Source organism: Carcharhinus amblyrhynchos, chromosome 7, assembly GCF_965287045.1.
Source record: "Carcharhinus amblyrhynchos chromosome 7, sCarAmb.v2.hapA, whole genome shotgun sequence".
NCBI classification, from domain to species: Eukaryota; Metazoa; Chordata; class Chondrichthyes; order Carcharhiniformes; family Carcharhinidae; genus Carcharhinus; species Carcharhinus amblyrhynchos.
In genome coordinates, this window is record NC_137330.1 from 109,238,569 (window position 1) to 109,261,983 (window position 23,415).

The 23,415-nt window shown below is 42.7% G+C and overlaps 1 protein-coding gene across 2 annotated transcripts in view; it reads left to right on the plus strand.

Annotated features, from left to right (window-relative positions):
• Nucleotides 1-23,415, plus strand: part of acoxl (acyl-CoA oxidase-like) — a 392,248-nt gene that overhangs the window by 17,510 nt on the left and 351,323 nt on the right. For both annotated transcript variants that reach the window (XM_080192936.1, XM_080192935.1), the window contains exons 3-6: nucleotides 3,128-3,211; nucleotides 12,481-12,567; nucleotides 15,758-15,856; nucleotides 19,616-19,730. In XM_080192936.1, coding sequence (XP_080049062.1) covers nucleotides 3,128-3,211; nucleotides 12,481-12,567; nucleotides 15,758-15,856; nucleotides 19,616-19,730 — 385 coding nt within the window. The remainder of the gene's footprint in view (nucleotides 1-3,127; nucleotides 3,212-12,480; nucleotides 12,568-15,757; nucleotides 15,857-19,615; nucleotides 19,731-23,415) is intronic.

Genomic DNA, 23,415 nt, shown 5'->3' on the forward strand with positions numbered 1-23,415 from the left:
AGAACATATTTGTGAGGCTCAACACAAATTCATAACAATCGGACATTTACTGAGGCGGCATGGGCCTCCCACTGCCCTGTTCTGAGTGTCCCTTTTTTTCAGTGGTTTCATTTTAAAGGGTTTTAATTTTTATGCCTGGGTCGCATTTAGAATGCAATATTACTCGTTTTAAAGAGTGTGAGCAGTGTGATAGTGTCGTCTCATCCCAGTTTGATGATGCTATCACACAACTATACCAAGTGATTGTCTGTGGAATCAGCTTCATTTTGTCCTCTTGAAACATTTGAGGAACATTTTGCTGCATTTTCAGGTTTCCCAATCCCTATGCTACATTAAACTTCATTTTTAAACTTTTTTTTAGCTACGTACAACTTGAGGAACTCTGCAAGCTTTTTTTTAAAGAATTCTCCATTGCAGTACGGTAGTATTCAATTTCTGTACTGCAAGTCACTGTAAACTTTGTTTTTTGAAGTTGTTTGCTGCTGGAGGTAAATGTACTGTGATTGAGGAACCTGTTGTCAGCTTGGTGTTTTAAAGAGATCTCTGTTCGGATCCCTAGAGAGGGTAAGTGGGACGAGATATGTTCTTATGTTCTTATGAGATGGGGGCACCAGGGAAGGTAGGATTGCTAGCAAGGGACCTGGAGAAAGGGTGAGGTCGACAGCAAAGGCAGATGGCAGCCCCCGTTTCCTTAAGTCAGGCACAGAGTGCCTGCATACCCACCTCCCGCCCTCCCCCCCAATAGGCTGTAGATAAACCCGCAGTAGGGCTTCCTGTGCTGTTGCTCAGCATGACCAGCCATAAAATTATATTGGTGGTGGGATCAGACCTCTACGTGGCCTTTAACTGGCTATTTAAGGGCCTCATTTGGCCTCTGTGCAGGGAGACTCTCATTTCCGCATCCTTCCACCCTTCCCCCTTTGAGCTTGATTGGGGGTAGTTGGGAAAGCAGCAGAGACATAAAATTCCATCCACGATCTTGGTTGACATTATACAGACACTTGTGCAAAGACTTATGCAATACTTTTTAACTCCTTCATGGGATGTGGGCTTTGCTGGCTAGGCCAGCTTTCATTGCTGATCCCTAATTGCGCTCGCAAAGGTGGTGAGTGAACTACCTTAGAATCATAGAACCCTACAGTACAGAGAGAGGCTGTTCAGCCTATCGACCATAATCCCACCCAGCCCCTATCCCCATACATTTACCCTAGCTAGTGCCCCTGACACTAAGGGTAATTTAGATTGGCAAATCCATCTAACCCGCACATCTTTGGACTGTGGGAGGAAACCGGAGCGCTCAGAGGAAACCCTAGCAGACACGGGGAGAACATGCAAACTCCACACAGACAGTGAACCAAGCCAGGAGCCAGCCTTCTTGAACTGCTGCAGTCCATGTGGTGTAGATACACCCACGGTACTGTTAGGGAGGGAGTTCCTGGATTTTAATCTAGCGACAGTGAAGAAATGGTGATATATTTCCAAGTCAGGGTGGTGAGTGACTTGGAAGGGAACTTGCAGGTGGTGGTGGTGTCCCCATGCATCTGTCGCCCTGGTTCTTCAAGGTGGTGAGGGTTGCAAGTTTGAAAGATGCTGTCAAAGTCAAAGGAACCTTGGTCAATTGTAATTGTGCATCTTGTATATGGTATGCATCACTGGCATTCAGCATACTGAAAAGGGCAATGATCTGGTAATATTTAATTATATGACCAACTTTACGCAAGTCAACTGATATAGTCACTGGTGACTAACATTGAAAAACTTTCAAACTTCGATCCATACCATGTATTTTAGGGAGGAGAGCAGCAAGTGAAAATAAGCCATGGATACTAAAATTCCTGCTGGAAATGGACAGATCTTGGGCTGCAAACATACAAACATGCTGAAAACCAGTTTGCAAGAAGTAGGCAAATCGAATTCTGAATTTTATTGAGAAACTTAATTTATTGCGAATACAAACTTAAGGAGAAGGTTACATAAAGGATGTAACAAAAGTTTGCCATTTACTTTGCCATTGCAATTGGACAGAAATGTGGCAAATTAATTTTCTCCCTGAGGTTGCAGCACACAATTCAAATAATTCGAGGACAAAAGTATACGATCGATGGGATTGAAATAAGATGAAGCAATTTAGGAAGAGGGCTGGAAGAATGATAACTATCTCACTTCCAATGTACTGGTGAAGTCATAATAAATATAAAATGAAGACTGGTTCATATAGTCAAAAGGTATAGAATTCAACAGTCCTAATTTTCACTTGGTATCCACCTTGAGAGAGCAGATGATGGGTTTTCTGATCCAATCCTGGATTTCCTTGTCCAACACAATAAGAAGCCTAACAACACTAGGTTGAAACCCAACTGGCTTTCGGGGCTTTTCCCCTTCGTCAGGTGAGAACCTGACAAAGGGGAAAAGCCCCAAAAGCTAGTGGCGTTTGCTACCAAGTAAACCTGTTGGACTCTAACCTGGTGTTGTGAGACTTCTTACTGTGTTTACCCCAGTCCAACGCCGGCATCTCCCCATCATTTCCTTGTCCAATCCAGCACATGATCTGGACTGACACTTCAGCTCAGTGGGCCATTTTTTAAAAAAGGGCAGCGTTCTCCTGCTGTCTCAGCCAACACTGATCCTGCACTTAACAATGGCAAACGCAGATTAGATGGTTGTTCATTACCTTGCTGCTGCTGGGACCTTGCTGTTCTTAAATTGGCCAACATGACATTTTATGTGATGGTGCTTTGAAAGTAATTAATTAGCTGTGAAGCAGCGGGAGAATGTTTTGAAATACAAAAGGCTACATTAGTATAAAGTTTCTTCATAACATACTGAGCAGACCACAGCTAAAGTTATCTGTAACTCTAAAGAATGCAGTTTAGGTGTTTGTGTGTTAAGGTTACTTATGCTTGCCCAGAATATTTTCCCCCGTTTTAACTTTCTGCATCTTTCTGACCCAGAGTCATTGCCTTCTAGGCCTCTGCTAGTACCACTTGATAACTGGGCATTGAGTGGGGCACACTAGTCTATATTCACCCAACGACTTGTTGATAAATGTTTATTTATTCTATTGGACCTGTGCTATTTGATTTAAAAAAAATATGAATTTGAATTCTTTTGTTGGCTGTTCTTTTAGATAGAAAAGACAAAACATTGTGTCAATAAAAGTTTGGCAATTGGAGAAGTACTTTCCACAGCTGACCTCACGACTGGAGTAAAGGTAAAACAAGACTTGTGCTTTCAGATTGCTTTGATAAAGCAGCTTGGTTAGAATGCTGAATTGGCTACGACAGGCTGAGGAGAATAGTGTTGTTGCCTTTAATTAGATAAGTACACAAGAGAAAAAAGAGTAGTTTATACTAACTGGGGATAGATAAAGAGAAGGGAGAAGACTCACATAACACATAAACGGGGGCATTGATCTACCAGGTTAAATGACTTGTTTCTATGCTGTATACTCTGTTTAAAACACATAAAATAATTGTGCACCACACATTTTCCAGTGGCCTGTTGAAAATCCTATCTTAGTAAACACTTCATAAATTCTGCATGGGATAAAGCTGAGTTGCAATTTGCAACTGCATAATGGAGCCTTAAGAGTGGGGGAAAATATATAGGTGCTCAACGGTGGGATTGATGAAAGGTAGTAGGAGGGAACAGAGAGGAAGCAAAGAAAAATGTCCTCCCGGGGCACCTGGGCAGGCTGAGGCATGGGTGAGGTTTGTACCATGCCTTGTCGAAAGACCAATTTCTTTCAACCCCAAGATTAACTTGGGATAAAGAGCTATTTACTTTAAAGTGTAGCTGTAAAGACTCCATGAAGAAGCAAGGATAGCAAAGCTTTGGGTGGCACGGTGGCATAGTGGTTAGCTGTGCTGCCTCACAGCGTCATGGACTCAGGTTCGATTTTCGACTTGGGTCACTGTCTGTGTGTGGTCTGCATGTTTTCCCTGTATCTGCGTGGATTTCCTCCGGGTGCTCAGATTTCCTCCCACAGTCCAAAGATGTGCGGGTTAGGTGGATTGACAATGCCACATGCCCGGGGAACTAGCTAGGGTAAATACATGGGGTTATGGGAATAGGGCCTGGATGTGATTGTGGTCAGTGCAGACTCAATGGGCTTCCTTCTGCACTGTAGGGATTCTATGATTCTTGGACAGCGTGCAGAAGAGATCGATCAGAATGAAAACAGGACTGGGGGTTTTAATTTTTAGTGGAGAGGCTGGAGTTGATCACTTTCGAGAAATTTCATAAAGCTGTTTAAAATTATAAAGGGCTTTGATAGAGTAAATAAAAACAGTTTCCACTGGAGGGGGAGGGGTAGAATTAAGTTGATTGACAAAAGATCCAGAGACACCATGAGCCAACTCTTTTTACACAGTGAGTTATGGGGACATGGAACAGACAGTCTGAGAGGAAGGTGAGAGTAGATTTAATAGTAACATACAGGAGAGAACTGAATAAATCTTTGAAGGTGAAAAATGTAGCTGGCTCTGGGAAAAGATCAATGGTGGGGGACTAATTGGTTACTTCTTTAAAAGAGTTGACTCTTTGTCCTTTTGTTGTATCTTAGATTGGATATATAGCACAGAAGTCTGCTAGGCCCTTTGCTCTAACCCATCCAGTCCTGCAGTTATGCTCCACTCGAGCCATCTCCAATCTTTCCTCATCAATATCTGTCATCATAATTCTTTATTCCCTTCTTCGCTTTGTCCTTCTCCTTATCTAGCTTCCCTTTAAATGTAGCTATACTATTTGCTTTAACCACTCTCTGTGGTAAGATGTTCTACATTCTCATCATTCCCCTGGTAAAGATTCATTTGAATTTCCTATTGAATTTCTTGATGACTGTCTTACACTGATGGCCTCTGGTTATGCTCTTCCCAGTGAGAAGTCTCACAACACCAGGTTAAAGTTTTCTAAAACTCTCATTCTAATCAGTATTCTGTAAACTGAGTGTGTGTCTTTACATCCCCTATTTGTGATCAGAACTCTCCACTCACCTGACGAAGGGTCAGAGGCCCGAAAGCTAGTGGCTTTTGCTACCAAATAAACCTGTTGGACTTTAACCTGGTGTTGTGAGACTTCTTACTGTCTTTATCCTAGTCCAACGCTGGCATCTCCGCATTATACTCTTCCCCACAGGAGGAAATATTCTCTCTGTATCCACTCCAACAAAACCTTCCATAATTTAAAAAAAAACTCTATTTTAGCTCAAGCTCTGGTCTTTTGTTTTCAAGAGAAAAGCGATCCAGTCTGTCAGTCCTGTGTTGCTATGATTGCCCTTCTATTTCTGCTATCACCCTTGTATATCCTTCCCACACCTTTGCTAGTGCTTCTATATTCTTTGTTACACAATAATCATGAGCAGAACAGCATGGCTATGGTTTAACCAAGATTGGATGTAGCTTTTAACTTCACATCCCTACCTTTTAATTCTATCCCTCTGCAAATAAAGCCCATGCTTGACTTGCTTTTGGTTATAGCCTTGCTGTGGTGTCACTTCTAGTGATTGGTGTATTATAGAATCATAGAATGATAGTGTACTACAGTGCCATTCGGCCCATCGAGTCTACACTGATAACAATACCACCCTGACCCTATTCCCATTACCCTACTAATCCCTCGTACACTAAAGAGCAATTTAGCATGGCCAATCAACTGTGCATTTTTGGACTGTGGGAGGAAACCAGAGCACCCAGAGGAAACCCACACAGACGCAGTGAGAATGTGCAAACTCTACACAGACAGTCACCCAAGCCGGGAATCGAACCTAGGTCCATGGCGCTGTGAGGCAGCAGTGCTAACCACTGTGCCACCATGCTGCCCCGAGTATTGTACTCAGAGGAACTTTGTTCCAGTACCCCACCTAGACTTGTATCTTTTCAAGTAATGAGTGACCTCCCTATTTTTCCTATCAAAATGCATGACTCAAAATTATCTGCCATTTGCAACTTATTTGCCCATTCTGTAAATTTATTAATTTCCTCATGAGATGGGTGCAGGCTTCCTCAGTATTGACCACACCCCACCACTCTTATGTCATCCACTAAAGGAAGAAATTGTGGTTTTGATTCCAAAGTCCAAATCAGTAATGTAAATTGTGAACGGCTGTGGTTGCAGTACTGAACCTTGTGCAACAGCACTTCCCACATTCTGCCACCCTTTCCTCCCACTTTATGTCCTGAAGCCAGCTAGCAATCCATTCTTGCACTCCTCTCCTAATTCCACATTCCCTTCATTTATTCATTAGTCTCTTGTGAGATACTTATTGAAGATATCAAATCCAATTGAATTGACAGTATTAACATTGTCTGCTCTGTCTCTGTTATTGGCTCAAAAAATTAAATGAAGTTGGTCAAGCAAGATTTTCATTTTGAAATCCATGTGGATTATTCAATAATATGCTTGTTTATTTCTAGATATTTTTCCGCTTTCTCCCTCAGTAGAGATTTCATTATTTTTCTTCCCACCAATATTAAGCTGACTGATCTACAATTCTCTGAGCATGTTCTGTCTCCATTCTTAAATGTAAGAATTTCATTAGCTATCTACCAACCCTCTGGAACTACACCTTTTTCCAATGATATCTTAAATATATGTAATAACGCTTTGCTATTTCTTTTAAATGCATGGATGCAATCCATCCAGACTGGACTTTTTAATCCTCTTTGAATTTGATGGCATGGTGGCTCAGTGGTTAGCACTGCTGCCTCACAGCTCCAGGGCCCTGGTTCAATTCTAGTCTTGGGTGACTGTTGGCTCGGAGTTTGCATGTTCTCGTCGTGTATGCGTGGGTTTCCCCTGGTGCTCCAGTTTTCTTCTGCAGCCCATAGATGTGCAGGTTAGGTGGATTGGCCATGCCAGATTGCTCCTTAGTGTCCCAAGATGTATAACGTGCGATGGGAAATGTGTGGAGATTGGGCAGGGGAGTGGACCCAGGTAAGATGCTCTGTCGGAGAGTCAGTGCAGACTCGATGGACCGAATGGCCTCTGCCCTGTAGTGATTCTATGATTTGTTCCAATACATTTCGCCTATTACCTCCACCACTGAAGGTGGGTGGAAGTAATGTTTTCAACCCTGTTTGTTAGGGTGTTAGTTATTGAGATATATAGGGAGGTTTCAACAAAATCTGCTATGCGGACAGGCTGTAGCCCAAGAAAGAACTGATTCATTTTTGTCAAAGATGTAGATCCGAATCCTGATTTTTTTTTTCTTTTTGTGGATTGGGCAAATGGACTTTATTTTAGATTGTCTCAGCAGTGGTGGATTTTGTCACAATTATCAAAGTTTGAGCAGAATTTTCGGAGCAGGTTGTTGGATGTGGATTGTCTTGACCACCTCCTTAGTGAGGTGTAAGCTCATGATAAAAGGATTTTCTTTTTTCAGTTTTGTAGTTACAAAGAATTAACCAGCCAGGGAAAACTTTGAGGAAGAGCTGCATAATTGTAATAGTGTTAAATTAACACAGTTTGACAGAGGTGCATACACATTTGTTTTTAGTGCATCTGTCTCATTGCTAATCTCACCTTCAATGTCATATCTACCTCTTATTTTCCCGCTAAATAATATTTATGAGAGGAGGACACTTGATAAATGTAAGTTTAAGCTGAACAGATGGGCAAATGAAAATAATGTGATGGGAATATCATGGGTCAAATCTAAAAATGTGTGTAAAGGGCACTCAATAGAGCATATACCTTTGCCACACTGTGTTAACTCTGTGTTATTTCAATTGTGCACCCCTTGAGTCTCTGTACCTCCAGAGCTGAAAATAGAAATATATTTTTATGAAGAGCTTCCATTTCACCAAGGAGTCTTCAGTTAAAGAACCCACTTTGAAAACTCTGCTCACATTTTAACAGCTGTGACAAGTTCCACCACAGTAGTTGAGACAATCCACTCCATTCTGAGTAAAACAACCCACAACATTTAAAACCCTATTCATCAATGTTAACTGATCCTTTAAACATTCCCAGATCCTGATTTTCATCTTCCCCAAAAATGAATCAATTCTTCCTTGGAGTACAATCTACCTGCGTACCATTGAAATGCACCCATTAGTTTTTGAGATACGTTGTCTACAGACTGAGACTAACAAACAGGAGTGAAAGTATGCCTTCAGCCTACTTTCAATTTAAAGTTTTAAAGTTTAACTTTATTTATTAGTGTCACAAGTAGACTTACATTAACACTGCAATGGAATTACTGTGAAAATCCCCTAGTCGCCACACTCCGACACCCGTTCAGGTACACTGAGGGAGAATTTAGCATGGCCAATGCATCTAACCAGCACGTCTTTCTGACTGTGGGAGGAAACCGGAGAATCTGGAGGAAACCCAGGCAGACACCGGGAGAACGTGAAGACTCCTCACAGACAGTGATGCATGTTGGGAATCGAACCCGGGTTTCTGGTGCTATGAGGCGGCAGTGCTAACCACTGTGCCATCCAGAGGTAGAAGTAATTACCACTTAAAATTGGTGGATGAATATTTTGTGGATACAAAGGTGGAATACCAATTGGCAAGCAGTGAATTCCAAATATTTGATATGCAGACGACATTGTCCTGTTTGCTAACACAGTGGAGGAGCTGTGAGTGCTGGTCGATCATCTTGACTGAGTTCACTGGAAACACTGTCTCCTGATCAATGTTGACAAGATGAAGGTGATGGAGATGGATGGAGAGGCCTGTAAGATTTTAATGAATGCTGTTCAGCTTGAGCAGGACTTTCCGCTACCTTGGGTTACCCATCACGGAATATCCAGAACCTACCAAAGAAATTCAGGCTGGACTTAACAAGGATCATGGTGTTGTGAACTCGCATAAAGGAGTATGGAGGAACAGCATCTCAATTGTCTTCTGAAACCTCTTTTGTGGCTGGTGACATTGTGTGGCTGAGTGAGCTGGACCATGAGGAAGAGTAATAAAAGCATTTGTAGTTAACAGATTCTGACAGATATTACACATGTCACAAACAGCTGAGCGGCCTAACGAGTGGGTGCTCGAGAAAGCTGGTTTTAAGAGGACCTTGTTTGAGGCAGTAATATCAAGGAAGCTTTCACATTTTGGGCATGTCATGTGGAGGAGTGGGATGCGGGATGTGGGGTGGGAAGGGTGAGATGTTGTCTGCCAGCAACTAGCCACCACTTCCTCCGTTTGCAGTCTTGAGATTCATGTATGGAATAGAATCAGAGGTTTATAGCATGGAAACAGGCCCTTTCACCAACTTGGCCATGCCGCTCCTTTTTTTAACCTCTAAGCTAGTCCCAGTTGCTTGTGTTTGGCCCATATCCCTCTATATCCATCTTACCCATGTAACTGTCTAAATATTTTTTAAAAGACAAAATTGTACCCACCTTCACCCCTACCTCTGGCAGCTTGTTCCAGGCACTCACCACCCTCTGTGTGAAAAATTGGTCCTCTGGACCCTTTGGTATCTCTCTCCTCTCACCTTAAACATATGCCCTCTACTTTTAGACTCCCCTACCTTTGGGAAAAGATATTGATTATCTACATCACCTATGCCCCACATTATTTTATAGACCTCGATAAGGTCACCCCTAAGCCTCCGATGCCCCAGAGAAAAATGCCCCAGTATATCCAGCCTCTCCTTATAACTCAAACCATTAAGTCCCAGTAGCATCCTAGCAAATCTTTTCTGCACTCTTTCTAGTTTAATAATATCCTTATATAATAAAAAGATCAGAACTGTACACAGTATTCCAAGTGTGGCCCTACCAATGTCTTGTACAACTTCAACAAGACGTCCCAACTCCTGTATTCAATGTTCTGATCAATGAAACCAATAATGCTGAATACCTACTTCACCATTCTGCCCATCTGTGACTCCAGTTTCAAGAAGCTGTGAACCTGTATCGCTAGATCACTTTGTTCTGTAACTCTCCCCAGTGTCCTACCATTAACTGAGTAAGTCCTGTTCTCGATCGACCAAAATGCATCACCTCGTGTTTTCCTAAATTAAACTCCTTCTGCCATTCATCAGCTCACTGGCCCAATTGATCAAGATCCTGTTGCAATCTTACTTAACCTTCTTCACTGTCCACTATGGTGTCATCTGCAAATTTACTAACTATGCCTCCTAAATTCACATCCAGATCATTAATATAAATGACAAATAACAACTCAGCACCAATCACTAAGGCACACCGCTGGTCACAGGTCTCCAGTTTGAAAAACAACCCTCTACAACCACCCTCTGGCTTCTGTCATTCAGCCAATTTTGTGTCCATTTGCTACCTCACCCTGGATCCCGTGAGATGTAACCTTATGCAACAACCTACCATGTACCTTGTACCATTGTCAAAGACCTTGCTAAAGTCCATGTAATTGTGAAAACTCATGTGAATACTGGGAATGTTCTGACTTTGATTTCTGAATTCACACTCACTATTCCTCTCCCAGAATGTAATGCAGACCCGCAAGATTTGGTAATTATTGTGGTTTGGCTGACTTCCAAAGGCAAACTGCGTAATCCTTAATTCTGAAAACAGGTTGGTCTGCATAATTATGGGTCACCTTCAAAGAACATGCATAATTTTCCTTTTAAAAAAAAACAAACATTTGCCACCTACCCAAGGAAAGTATCCAACTGGAAACACATTGCCAAGAAGACCTAGTCCACAGTCTCACTGCTAACTGTTCAGTGTCTGCAGTAGGCCCCTGATTCAGGCTCTGATCTATGCTGGGCTACTTTATCTCAGTAGGGATGGTAGTAAGAACTCTGCAATTGGCCCTGAAGCCGTTGAGTTAGGAAGGGGAATCTCCCAGGTGCCCTGCTCTCTGAGGATCTCTTGTTCTGCATGTTGGCATCTAATACAGACAGATTGAAGTATTTGCATATCTTGCCGATACTTAGTACAAAAAGTTTGTAGGTGGCTACTGAAGAACATGCCATATCTGTAGAAGTATAGTCTGGCAGGGCAATCAGTGCTTCTATGTGGTGGGGAATGGTTGGGGAGGAAAGAGTTTGGGGTGGGTCTGGGGAAAATGGTGAGGAAATGAAATGTTATACCAGAAAACCATTCCTGATCCCCAGATTGCCAGCTTTGATTTTCCATACTTCTCTTCAAAGAAATACAGACTGTAATTCTGTGAGCCAGTGGTTCTGATTGTTAAAATCTTATCCACAGTTGCTCTGCAATAGGCGGCATAGTGGTTAGCACTGCTGCCCCACTGCGTCAGGGACCCGGGTTCGATTCCCGGCTTGAGTTACTGTCTGTGCGGAGTCTGCAGTCCTCCCTGTGTCTCAGTGGGTTTCCTCCCACAGTCCAAAAGACCTGCTGGTTAGGTGGATTGGCCATGCTGAATTCTCCCTCAGTATATCCGAACAAGCGCTGGGGATTATCACACTAATTTCATTGCAGTGTTAATGTAGCCTTAATTGTGACACTAATAAATAAACTTAAACTTAGTCTGGACTTCCTACAGGAAGTCAACACTGCAGTGCTAGAATACTATAGAATACTAATGTATAAACTGAATTCTTACTGTATCTGCAATATTTATCTACCATTATGCCTGTGAGACTCAATGTTATAATTCATTTTGTGACTTTGTCATTCACCCGTTCAAGCAATTCGAAACTATATCCAACCAGAAAATCAAGGGGAGGCAGTGGCATAGTCTTTGCTGGACTAGTAATCCAAAAACCTAGGTTAATGCTGAGGGAACCTGGGTTCAAATCCCACCATGGCAGATGGTGAGATTTGAATTAAATAAAAAATTTCTGGAATTCAACATCTACTGATGACCACGAAACCATTGTCGATTGTTGGAAAAACCCATCTGGTTCACTAATGTCCTTGAGGGAAGGAAATTTGTCGTCCTTATCTGCTCTGGCCCACATGTGACTCCAGAGCCACAGCAATGTGGTTGACTCTAGGGATGGGCAATAAATACTGGCCCAGCCAACGACGCCCACACCCTATGAATGAATAAAAAAAGGTGGGTGGTCCGGTGAGGCAGCAGTACTAACCATTGTATCACCACGCCTTGGGTGACTGTCTGTGTGGAGTTTGCACATTCTCCTCGGATCTGCGTGGATTTCCTCTGGGTGCTTTGGTTTCCTCCCACATTCCAAGGATGTGCAGGTTGGGTGGATTGGCTATGCTAAGTTGCCCCTTAGTGTAGTTGATTAGTACAGGAATGGAATGAGTGAAAGTTATACCGATAGAGAGTTGATCAATCTAAGTGAGGAAGGTAGACATCAGGAGGAGAAAATGGCCAGTTAAACTAAATGAACATAGATGCAAATCCAAATGTTTTTGCTCTATCACCCTTTTTCTGCTCTATCACCCTCTTTCCCTTCCATAACATTGATTTCAATTGTGTGAACTGGCTACTCTACAACTACTGAGACCAGTGAAAACTAGTCGTGTGCATTACCAAATTAATTAGAAAACCTTTAGTGTGGAAAAGTTGTTTAATTGTGTTGACTCTACTTCTCTTCCTATTCTTAACCTGCAGATGGGTGTGGTCTGCTGGCTGTTTGGTGGGGCAATCGTCAACCTTGGAAGCCAGGAACACATTGAAAAATGGTTTAAACCCCTCAAGGTATGTGTTACTGTGTTTACCCAAATAAGCTATGCTACTGTATATTAATTTTACACAACTAATTTTGAATCAGAATGATTTAATTTAGTATTTAAAATTTTTGCATGAAGCCATGTGTTTGTGGAATGATTATTCTATGATTCCTACCCCTTTTCTGATCTAAGTTATTCCACTTGTGGATCTAGAGTGCTGTTTAACAAAGACCCATTTTTCTCACAATAATATGATTTAGTGTGGGTGGCGCAATGGTTAGCACTGTTGCCTCACAGCGCCAAGGACACATGTTCAATTCCTGGCTTGTCTGCACATTCTCCCTGTGTCTGTGTGTTTCCTCTGGGTGTTCTGTTTTCCTCCCACAGTCCAAAAGACTTGCTGGTTAGATGCATTGGCCATTCTAAAATTCTCCCTCAGTGTGCCCGAACAGGTGCCGGAGTGTGGCGACTAGGGGATTTTCACAGTAACTTCATTGCAGTGTGAATGTAAGCCTACTGTGGCACTAATAAATAAATCTTAAAACATCAAGACTTTAAAAAAAAACTTTTTGGGTGGCAAGGTGGCACAGTGGTTAGTACTGCTGACTCACAGCTCCATGGATCTGGGTTTGATCCCTGCCTTGGGTTTCTGTCTGTGTTGAATTTGCACATTCTCCTTGTGTCTGCATGGGTTTCCTCGAGGTGCTCTGGCTTCCTCCCACAGTTCAAAGATGTGCAGGTTAGGTGCTTTGGCCATGCTAAATTGCCCCTTAGTGTCCTGGGATGTGTAGGTTAGAGGGATTAGCAGGGTAAAGAAATAGGGTCTAAGTGGGATTGTTGTCGGTGCAGACTCAGTGGGCCGAATGGCCTCCTTCTGCACTGTAGGGATTCTATATCTTATTTTACTGTTCAGTTCCACTGATCTGAGCTTTTCGTTTTTTCCTTGTTTGCTCATACTGAATCTATTTGTACCATGATAACTGCTTCCTAAATGTTGCTTTACTTTTGAGCCATCCTCCTTTATCCAGAAACAAGTCAAATTATGCTTCATTCCCTTGATAAACAGAGGAGCAGGAGGAGGCAGTTTAGCCCATTAAGCTTATTCTGCATTCAATATTGGCAGAACTGTTCTGGATGGTTCTGAATGCCAGACAATGGCCTAATGGTTGTGTTGTTAGACTATTAATCCAGAAACTCAGCTAGTGTTCTGGGGACCCGGGTTTGAATCCCGCCATGGCAGGTGGTGGAATTTGAACCAATAAAAATATTGGAATGAAGGATCTATCGATGACCATGAAACCATTGTTGATTATCAGAAAAACCCATCTGTTTCACTATTGTCCTTCAGGGAAGGAAATCTGCCATTCTTATCTGGTCCAGCCTGCATGTGATTTCATGCCCACAGCAATGTGGTTGACTCTCAACTGCTTCGGGCAGCTAGGGATGGGCAGTAAATGCTGGCCAGCCAGCGAAGACCATGTCCCACGAATGTATAAAACAAAACACAGCACACATTTTCCCAGTCCTGGACTAATTCTGAACAACTTAAATCTTCTACACTAACCACTGTGCCACCGTGGATGCTCCGGTGCTCTCCGATGCTCCTCTGGGTGCTTCGGTTTCCTTCTACAGTCTAAAGATGTGCAGGTTAGGTGCATTGGCCATGCTAAATTGTCCCTTAGTTTCCCGGGATGCATAGGTTAGAGGGATTAGCTGGCTAAATATGTGGGATTATGGGACCCGGGCCTGTTGTTGTTGCAGACTCAGTGGACCAGATGGCCTCCTTCTGCACTGTAGGGTTTCTATGATTTTTATGATATCTGCCTCATTTAATTTGGATACAAGCTTTATTCTTAATTTTGTGTTAATCACCTGGTAACCTATTATATACTTCCACTTGTGTAATGGTCCTGTTGCTGTTCCTCAGTTTGATCTGAGGAGAATCTGTTATGAACATTTCTTTAGTTAAATTCCTACACTACTGTGTCATAATGTTGCCTCTGATTTAACACCATTGTTCACCCTGTTTTGTTTTATTTTTATTCCTTAACCCTTCAGAAAGTCACTAAACAATTTATCACTACTGTTTCTACAAGTTTACTGTGTGCAAATTGACTGCCGTGGTTCCTACATTATCACAGTGAACTGACTTCCTCTCACAAAAATCTTCATTGGTCAGAAAGACTTCTTGCAAGTCTTTCTGCCCTTTTTTAAACCATCTTTTTCTGTTCAACCTCCTCCATCCTTATCACAAGTTTGCTTTCCTTTCAAAGCTATCTGTTTCTTTGCATAAACTAACATAGTAAGGGAGAGTTCACAGAATCCCTTCAGTACGGAAGAGGCTATTTGGCCCATCACGTCTGCACCCACTGTCTGACAGAGTACGTTACCCAGGCCCTCTTTCCCCTGTCCTATCACTATAATCCCACACGTTTACCACAGCTAATCCACTAAGAGGCAATTTAGCGTGGCCAATCCATCTAACCTGCACATCTTTGGACAGTGGGAGGAAACCGGAGCACCCGGAGGAAAGCCACACAAACACGGTGAGAACAAACTCCACACAGACAGGGACCCAAACCGAGATTTGAACCCAGATCCCTAGTGCTATGAGGCAGCAGTGCTAACCACTGTACCTTAAGGAATTGTATGTCTGATTCCACAGCAATTGTTGACTTCTTACAATTTTATGCTTTGACGATCATCTTGTTTGAAAGATTTGTCCACTAATTTACACAGAACAATCACTTTTGTTTCAGTTCTCATTTGCAAAGAATTGCTTGAAGGAGCTGAGTATTAAAAGTGCATCCTGGCTGACATAGTGCTAGCTTGGCTGAGTGGGCGTGACTCTTACCTCTGTGTCACTGGGTAGAATGTGTGTCCCAGCTGACTTAAAACATGGCAGCCAACTGAGAGACAGAGCATGGGGTAGAAGGTGGGTCACCAAAAGACCACAGTCTGGAAGTGTAACATAGTAAGGAAGGACAATGCCATGAAGGGATTAAAATATGTGGAGGAGAATTTTACAATTGACTACTTGTTAGCAGTACAGACGAGATATCAAAGCCATAATAAATGTTGGGTCAACTCAAGAGGAAATAATTTTTTCTCAGTAGTTTATTGTAGGTGACATTTGAAGCAAAACAAAAAAAAGTAGCTGAGAAATCAACTATTGTGTATTTATGATGTGTCTTTGTTTCTCGCTAATCAAATTGTAGGATTTAAAATTTACTGGAATGTTTGCAATGACGGAACGTGGACATGGTAGTAACGTAAGAGGCATCCAGACCCAAGCAACGTATGATCCAACAACACAGGTAATCGATTGAATGATGCTGGGATTATTCAGATAGACAATTAATGCATATTGGTTTTTGAGACCCTCATTCTAGAAAGCAAATAGTATTTGGCAATGGCATAGTGGTATTGTCATTAGAAGAGCAATCCAGAGATCCAAAGTAATGTTCTGGAGTCACAGGTTCAGATGGTTTTAATTCAATAATTATGTAGAATTAAAAGTCTAATAATTTCCATGAAACAATTGCAGTAAAAAAATCCATCTGGTTCATTAATGTCCATTAGAGAATGAAATCTGACGACCTTACCTGATCTGGTCTATGTGTGGCTCCAGTCCCACTAACAACTCTTATATGCCCCCTCAAATGGCCCAGCAAATAACTTAGCACTGTGCGTGTATCTACATCACATGGTTGCAGCAATTCAGGAAGACAGCACACCGCCACCTTCTCAAGGACAATCGGGGATCGGCAATCATTGCTGACCCAGCCAGTGACACCCATGTCCCGTAAATAAATAACAACAAATAAAAAGTGTGTGCATGATATCTATGATTGTTGCTGAGAGAAAAGATATGCTAATGAAGCATAATGGTCAGAACATTGAATATAGGAGTTGGGATGTCTTGAAGTTGTACAAGACATTGGTAAGGCCACACTTGTAGCACTGTGTATAGTTCTGGTAAATATTATAGAAAGGATATTATTAGACTAGAAAGAGTGCAGAAAAGGTTTACTCGGATGCTACCGGGACTTGATGGTTTGGGTTATAAGGAGAGGCTGGATAGATTGGGACTTTTTTCCCTGGAGCGTAGAAGGATGAGGGGTGATCTTATAGAGTCCATAAAATAATGAGGGGCATAGATCAGCTAGATAGTCAATATTTTTTCCCAAAGTTGGCGGAGTCTAAAACTAGAGGGCATAGGTTTAATGTGAAAGGGGAGAGGTACAGAAGTGTCCAGAGGGGCAATTTTTTCACACAGAGGGTGGTGAGTGTCTGGAACAAGCTGCCAGAGGTAGTAGTAGAGGCGGATACAATTTTGTCTTTTAAAAAGCATTTAGGTAGTTATATGGGCACGATGGGTATAGAGGGATATGAGCCAAATGCGGGCAATTGGGATTAGATTAGGGGTTTAAAAAAAAGGGCAGCATGGACAAGTTGGGCTGAAGGGACTGTTTCCATGCTGTAAACCTCTATGACTCTATAAGTTTTTCACCTTGTACTCATCTGGACAGATGCAAGAATGCAACATTTAAAAATGAACAACAATTTATACTGCATGAGAATAGGGTTGCTGTTTGAATCATAGAATCCCTACAGTGCTGAAGTAGGCCATTCAGCCCATCGAATCTGCACTGACACGATCCCATCCAGGCCTTATCCCCTTAACTCCACAAATTTACCCTGTTGGTCTCCCTGACGCCAAGGGGCAATTTGGCATGGCCAATCAACCTAACCCGCACATCTTTGGAGTGTGCGAGGAAACTGGAGCACCCAGCAGACACGGGGAGAATATGCAAACTCCTCACAGAAAGTGACCCAAGCTGAGAATCGGACCCAGGCCCCTGGCATTGTGAGGCACCAGTGCTAACCATTGTGCCACTGTGCCGCCCAATTTAAGCAAGGAAAGTTTGGAAGCCCTCAGCACAGATCAATTGAAAGCCCTGGCAAGGGAAATACAGTTCAAATTGCCTGGCAAAAGCAAAAGAAATGAACTAATCCTGGCACTGGTAAAACATCTGGAACCAACATTACCAGCGGAGTAGACAGAGCAAGAGCCCAATCATGTCTCTGAATCTCTTCCACTCGCCATTGGAGATCTTTGAACTGCAATTAGAATTTCACGAGAGAGAAACGGAAAAAGACAAGGAGGCTTCAGAAAGGGATTTCCAGTTCTGAAAATGGGGTTTGCGGCTCACAAGGAGAGTGAGGCCTGGAAAACTCAGTAGCCCCTCCTTTCCTCCTAACCCAGATCCAGTCTCTGAGGCCCTCAAGTATGCGGATTCCTTGCCAGATTTGAGAGATTGGGCTGGAGCCATTCTTCACCCCTTGGAGAAGATAGCAGGGACAGTCCTCGGAAATCTGGACGTCTTTAACTCAAGGGCAGCTGACTGGTAGGGCCCAAAAGGGCTCCATGCTCCTTTGGAGATGTCTCTAGATTAGGAACAGAACAGAGCTACCATTCCAAGTGCCTATAAATTAGTCCCAGAGGTATACTGTCAGAAATTCCTGAACACGCTTAAGAGGCCAAACCTACATAGATTTTGAATGGCTGAAACAAACTGTGTTTGACCAATGGGTAAGATCCCTAAAAATCCCACTAATGAGGGGTTGCGTGAATTGGAGGAATTCAAATATGACCTACCCTCCAACCCGTGAATACACCGAGAGGAACAAGTCAGCAAGTTAACTCTCGTTGAGACACTGCCTTGGTGAACGTCCCAGGACGTTGTTGTTCCCATGCTTTTGTTACTCAAAAAAGGCACAGTATTTCTTTTGTCTGCAGAGGACAGATCCCTGCCAATGATTGAGTGTCATATAAACTTCAGTACTGGTGCAATGACTGGCGCTTAGACCTTGAAATTTGTCAGGGGTTGAAATATATCAGCCAGCAAACCCCTTGGCTGTTCACAGTAGGCAGAGTACTGACTGTACTCAAACAACTTGTGCTTGCAAAGCTCAGAACATAATGTCTGACACTCGATGTGATTCTGCAGTTGGGAAGCACTTGTTCTTGTTCAGCGATACTCAAGTTCTACCAAGCAACCATATCTATGACTCTTCCTCATTTAAATATCCAAGTTGGTGAGCAATGTATTTAGCTTCTTGAACGATTTCTCTCCTGGATTGAGCTTGGCTTGGAGGGGTTGAAAATAGTTGTTGATTTCACTGGCAGCTGTAGGCACCTGTGATGATACGATTACAGCCTTTGTCTGGTGACCAGCAATTATTTTAGCAACTTAACAGGCTTGCAGCAAATAGTTTATTAGAAAATAATTAAGTGAACTCCTTATCATCTCAATAGAGCAACAACCACAGCCACTTGCTTATTGCACCAAAATGGCAATACGGTGGCACTTTCCATCAGCTCTTTCCTCTCCTTACAGTTGCTGCCAGACCTGCTGAGATTTTCCAGCATTTTCTCTTATGGTTTCAGATTACAGCATCTGCAGTAATTTGCTTTTATCCAGCATGGCGGCACAGTGGTTAGCACTGCTGCCTCACAATGCCAGGAACCCAGGTTCAGTACCTAGCTTGGGTCACTGCTTGTGCGGAGTCTGCGCGTTTTCCCTGTGTCTGCGTGGGTTTCCTCCGGGTGCTCTGGTTTCCCCCCACAGTCCGAAAGATGTGCTGGTTAGGTGCATTGGCCATGCTAAGTTCTCCCTCAGTGTACCCAAACAGGCGCTGGAGTGTGGCAACTAGGGGATTTTCTCAGTAACTTCATTGCAGTGTTAATGTAAGCCTACTTGTGACACTAACGAATAAGCTTCTAAACAAAATCAATGAAGATCTCAGCCCGGAACGGAAGTTGGTGCCATAATTTGGGTTTGCATTTGCATTAACCAATACTGCTGCTCCTGATTACTGACCAGCAGTTCCAGTGGGAAGTTTGTCTTTGTGTGCATGAGGGGATGTGACGAATTAGCCTCCCTGAAATGATACTTAATTGCCAGGTAGCAGAAAACCCAGCAAATGCACTCTCAGCTAGGCACTCATGATATTGGGAAAAGAGAAGAAAATTTGCAGTACGATTAAATTCAACTTTTTACATCTAACAGGAATTTATCATTCACACTCCATGTGAAGATGCTGAGAAGATGTATATTGGAAATGCAATGAAAGGAAACTATGCTGCTGTATTTGCTCAGCTAATTGTCAATGGACAGTTGCTAGGTTTGTACATTTTAAATTCTAATGTTTCTGTGTCACATCTGGGGAGATCATGGGGAGAAAGTGGCATGGTGGTAATGTCACTGGACTAGTAATCCAGAGGCCCAGGTTTGGATTCAAATTCCACCAAGGCAGCTGGTGGGTTTGAGTTCAACTAATAAATCTGCAACATAAAGCTAGTTTCGTAATGGTGACCGTGACAATTGTCACTGATTATTGTAAAAACCCATCTGGTTCATGATTGTCCTTTTAAAGAAGGAAATCTGCCGTCCTTACCTGGTGTGGACTGCATGTGACTCCAGATCCACAGTGATGTGGTTGGCTCTTAACTGTCCTTTGCAATGGCCTAGCAAAACATTCAGTTCAAAGGCAGCAAATGCTAGCCTTGCCAGTGATGCCCACTGGAAAGAATAAAGGATAAAGAAAGAATAAAGGATAAAAGAGCATCCTCTAAATATTGGTACGTTGCAATATGTTGGGGCAAATCTATTATGTACAGTATTTTTATGTTCACCAAATGGAGTTAATTTCATCTCAGCTGTGAACACTGCCTGTTGCACGTTAAGGAATGTAAATCATTGCTTTACTATCTGCTTCTTATCCTTCTATTAATTAACAGACTGAAGAGCTTTTGAATAAGTGATATATCTGACCAATGTTTATCAGTTGATCACAGTGTACCAAGGTGTGCGTGTTTGCAATACATTTAAGTGCTGAACAGAAGAAGATCCAATAGGGACTGCAAAGCTTGTACCTCCCTAGGCAATTCATACTCTTGTGGTGTACTCGAACCTTTGTTGCATCCCGTTTTTGAACCATTGAAATATCACACTTGCTGTGGTCACAGGATATGGTGTAATTTAAGCCACATGCTTTTTTTTTGACTGAAACTCTACAGATCTCATCCAGGTTCCTTATCTTCAGGTCTCTTTACACATAGATTTCTGTGCTGACCACATCTCAGTACTTTTCCATCTGGTTTTCATGGTTTAAGTTTTTTTTAAAGTTTTTTTTATTAGTATCACAAGTAGAGTTACATTAAAGTGAAAATCCCCTAGTGGCCACACTCCAGCACTAAGCACTGTGCCATCTTGCTACCTCAAGGGGTGAGGATTCCAGCCTGTCCTCTCATATGGCCTCCTGATGCAGACAACCAGACAGGCTCCTGCATGCATGGCATGAGCCCTAAGCGCAGATAATAATGGTGGCATGGTGGTTAGCACTGTTGCCTCACAGCACCAGGGACCCAAGCTCGATTCCCAGCTTGGGTCACTATCTGTGTGGCGTCTGCATGTTCTCCCCATGTCTGCATGGATGTCCTCCGGGTGCTCCGGTTTCCTCCCATAGTCCGAAAGATGTGCTGGTTAGGTGACTTGGCCATGCAAAATTCTCCCTAGTGTACCCGAACAGGCGCCAGAGTGTGGTGACCAGGGGATTTTCACAGTAACTTCATTGCATGTGGCTGTATTGTTTAAAACTAAAACCTATGATGTGCTTGTGAGCATCCCTGAGCCCTGGTCATCTTCACAAATGTGGGCCCAAATCAATAAAATATGATTGCAATGAGCACTAATATCCCTGTGAGGAAGGGTCACACTGACCTGAAATGTTAACTCTCCATCAATGCTGCCAAACCTCTGAGGTTTTCCAGCATTTTCAGTTTTTCATTTCAGATTTTCAGCAGCTACAGTGTTTTGCTTTTATGATCATATCCCTCATCTTGGTGGGCAATGCAAGAGCATTTTCCTTTTTGACCTTCTGCTTAAAATTGCTCCTGGTGACTTTGTAAGTTGCATTTTGGTAGCTGATATTGCTTCATCAGATAATTGTAAATTATGAGCCTTGGTTAAGGCAAAACACAAAATGTCTACTGTTAGATGTAATTCTGTGATTGGGCAGCATTTGCTGAACAATCCTGAGTGAGGTATTGCTGCTACACTAACAATCGATTTAAGATACTCAGTTGAGCTCATATCATGGCTCATGTACCCTCCACAGAAGCAACGTACATTCATACACAGTGGCCATGTTTTGTGGAGCAAAAAGAGTACGTTCACGCCTTGCGTCTTATTGGGATTACCTGGGAGCTTATAATTACTCTTTGCTTTCTCCATGGCAATGCCTCGGTCAATTAAAGCAGACTTTCCATTCACTAAGCTCATCTTTTCTCCTGCAGAATAAATAGCAGTGATCGTTTGAAATTTGACATTCCTGTGTTCCTCAAAAGAGATAGATTTCAAGGAGCGCCTCAAAGTAGGAAAGCAAGCTAGAGTGGTGGAGAGATGTAGGGAGAATATTCCAAAACTTAGGGCCTAGGAAACTGAAGGCACGGCCACCAGTGGTGGAGGAATTAAGGATAAGGGACACTCAGGTGGTTGAAATTGGAGAAGCGCTGACATCACTAATGGTTGTGGGCTGCAGATTACTGAGATAGTCAAGTCCTGAAGAGGCTTTGAAAACAGGGATGAGAATCTTAAAATTGAGGTGTTCCTTAACTGACAATCAAGCTAGGTCAGCAAGTGCAGAGGTGATGGGTGAACAGGACATGGTGTGTGTTAGGATATGGGTAGCAGACTTTTGGATGACCTCAAGTTTATGGAGGGCAAAATATGGAAGGCCGCCCAGGAGCACAGAAGATTAGTCAAGTATTGAGACGACAAAAGATGTGGATGGAGGTTTTAGCATTAGATGAGCTCAGACAGGGGTGGAAGCTGGCAGTATATCCCACCACACTGAGGTGGCCTAAGTATTAGCGCAGATATGAACAGATATTTGGTTGAGTGCTCACCCCGGGGTCAGATATTTGTTACACATTTAAAAGGGTTGCCGGTTGCTTTAAGAGCTGATCACATAATTTGGTGGTGATGTCATTAGGGTGTTTGCAGAGGCTTCCGTTTTGCTTTCATTTTATGTCTTAACATCTTTTAACAATAAATCTGTCATTTTTAGTTTGAATCTACATGTGCAAACCACATATTTTCTTTTTTGCTAAAAAAGTTAAAGTTTATTTATTAGTCACAAATAAGGCTTACATTAACAGTGCAGTGAAGTTATTGTGAAATTCCCCGAGTTTCCACAGTCCAGTGCCTGTTCGGGTACACCGAGGGAGAATTTAACATGGCCAATGCACCTAACCAGCACGTCCTTCAGAACATGGGAGGAGGAAACCCACGCATTCGGGAAAAATGTGCAAACTGCACACAGATAGTGTCCCAAGCTGGGAATCGAACCCAGGTCCCTGGTGCTGTGAAGCAGCACTGCTACCATGCCGCCCTACAACCCAACTCTCAACTTTTAATATAGGACATTTTACAAGAAGAAAATTGATGACCAGTTGGGATTTTGTTTTATCGAGAAAAGATCCAGCAATAGACGAAATCATTTTGGGTCCTCGAGACATGTCATGCTCTTCCTGTCATGCAGCACAAAGTGCTGGAACTGGATGTTCACGATGGAAAAAGAAGGACCTGCTGTCCTTACCCATTCTGGCCTACGTGTGACTCCAGGCTTACAGCAATGACATAGTCATGGAGATATTCAGAGAAAGGCTCTTTGGCCTATCATGCCTGTGCCAAAGACAGACCACTGAACTGAACTAATCTAATCCCATTTTCCAACACTTGGCCTTTGGCCTTGTATGTCTTGGCACTGCAAGTGTACATCTAAATAGTTCTTAATGTTATGAGGT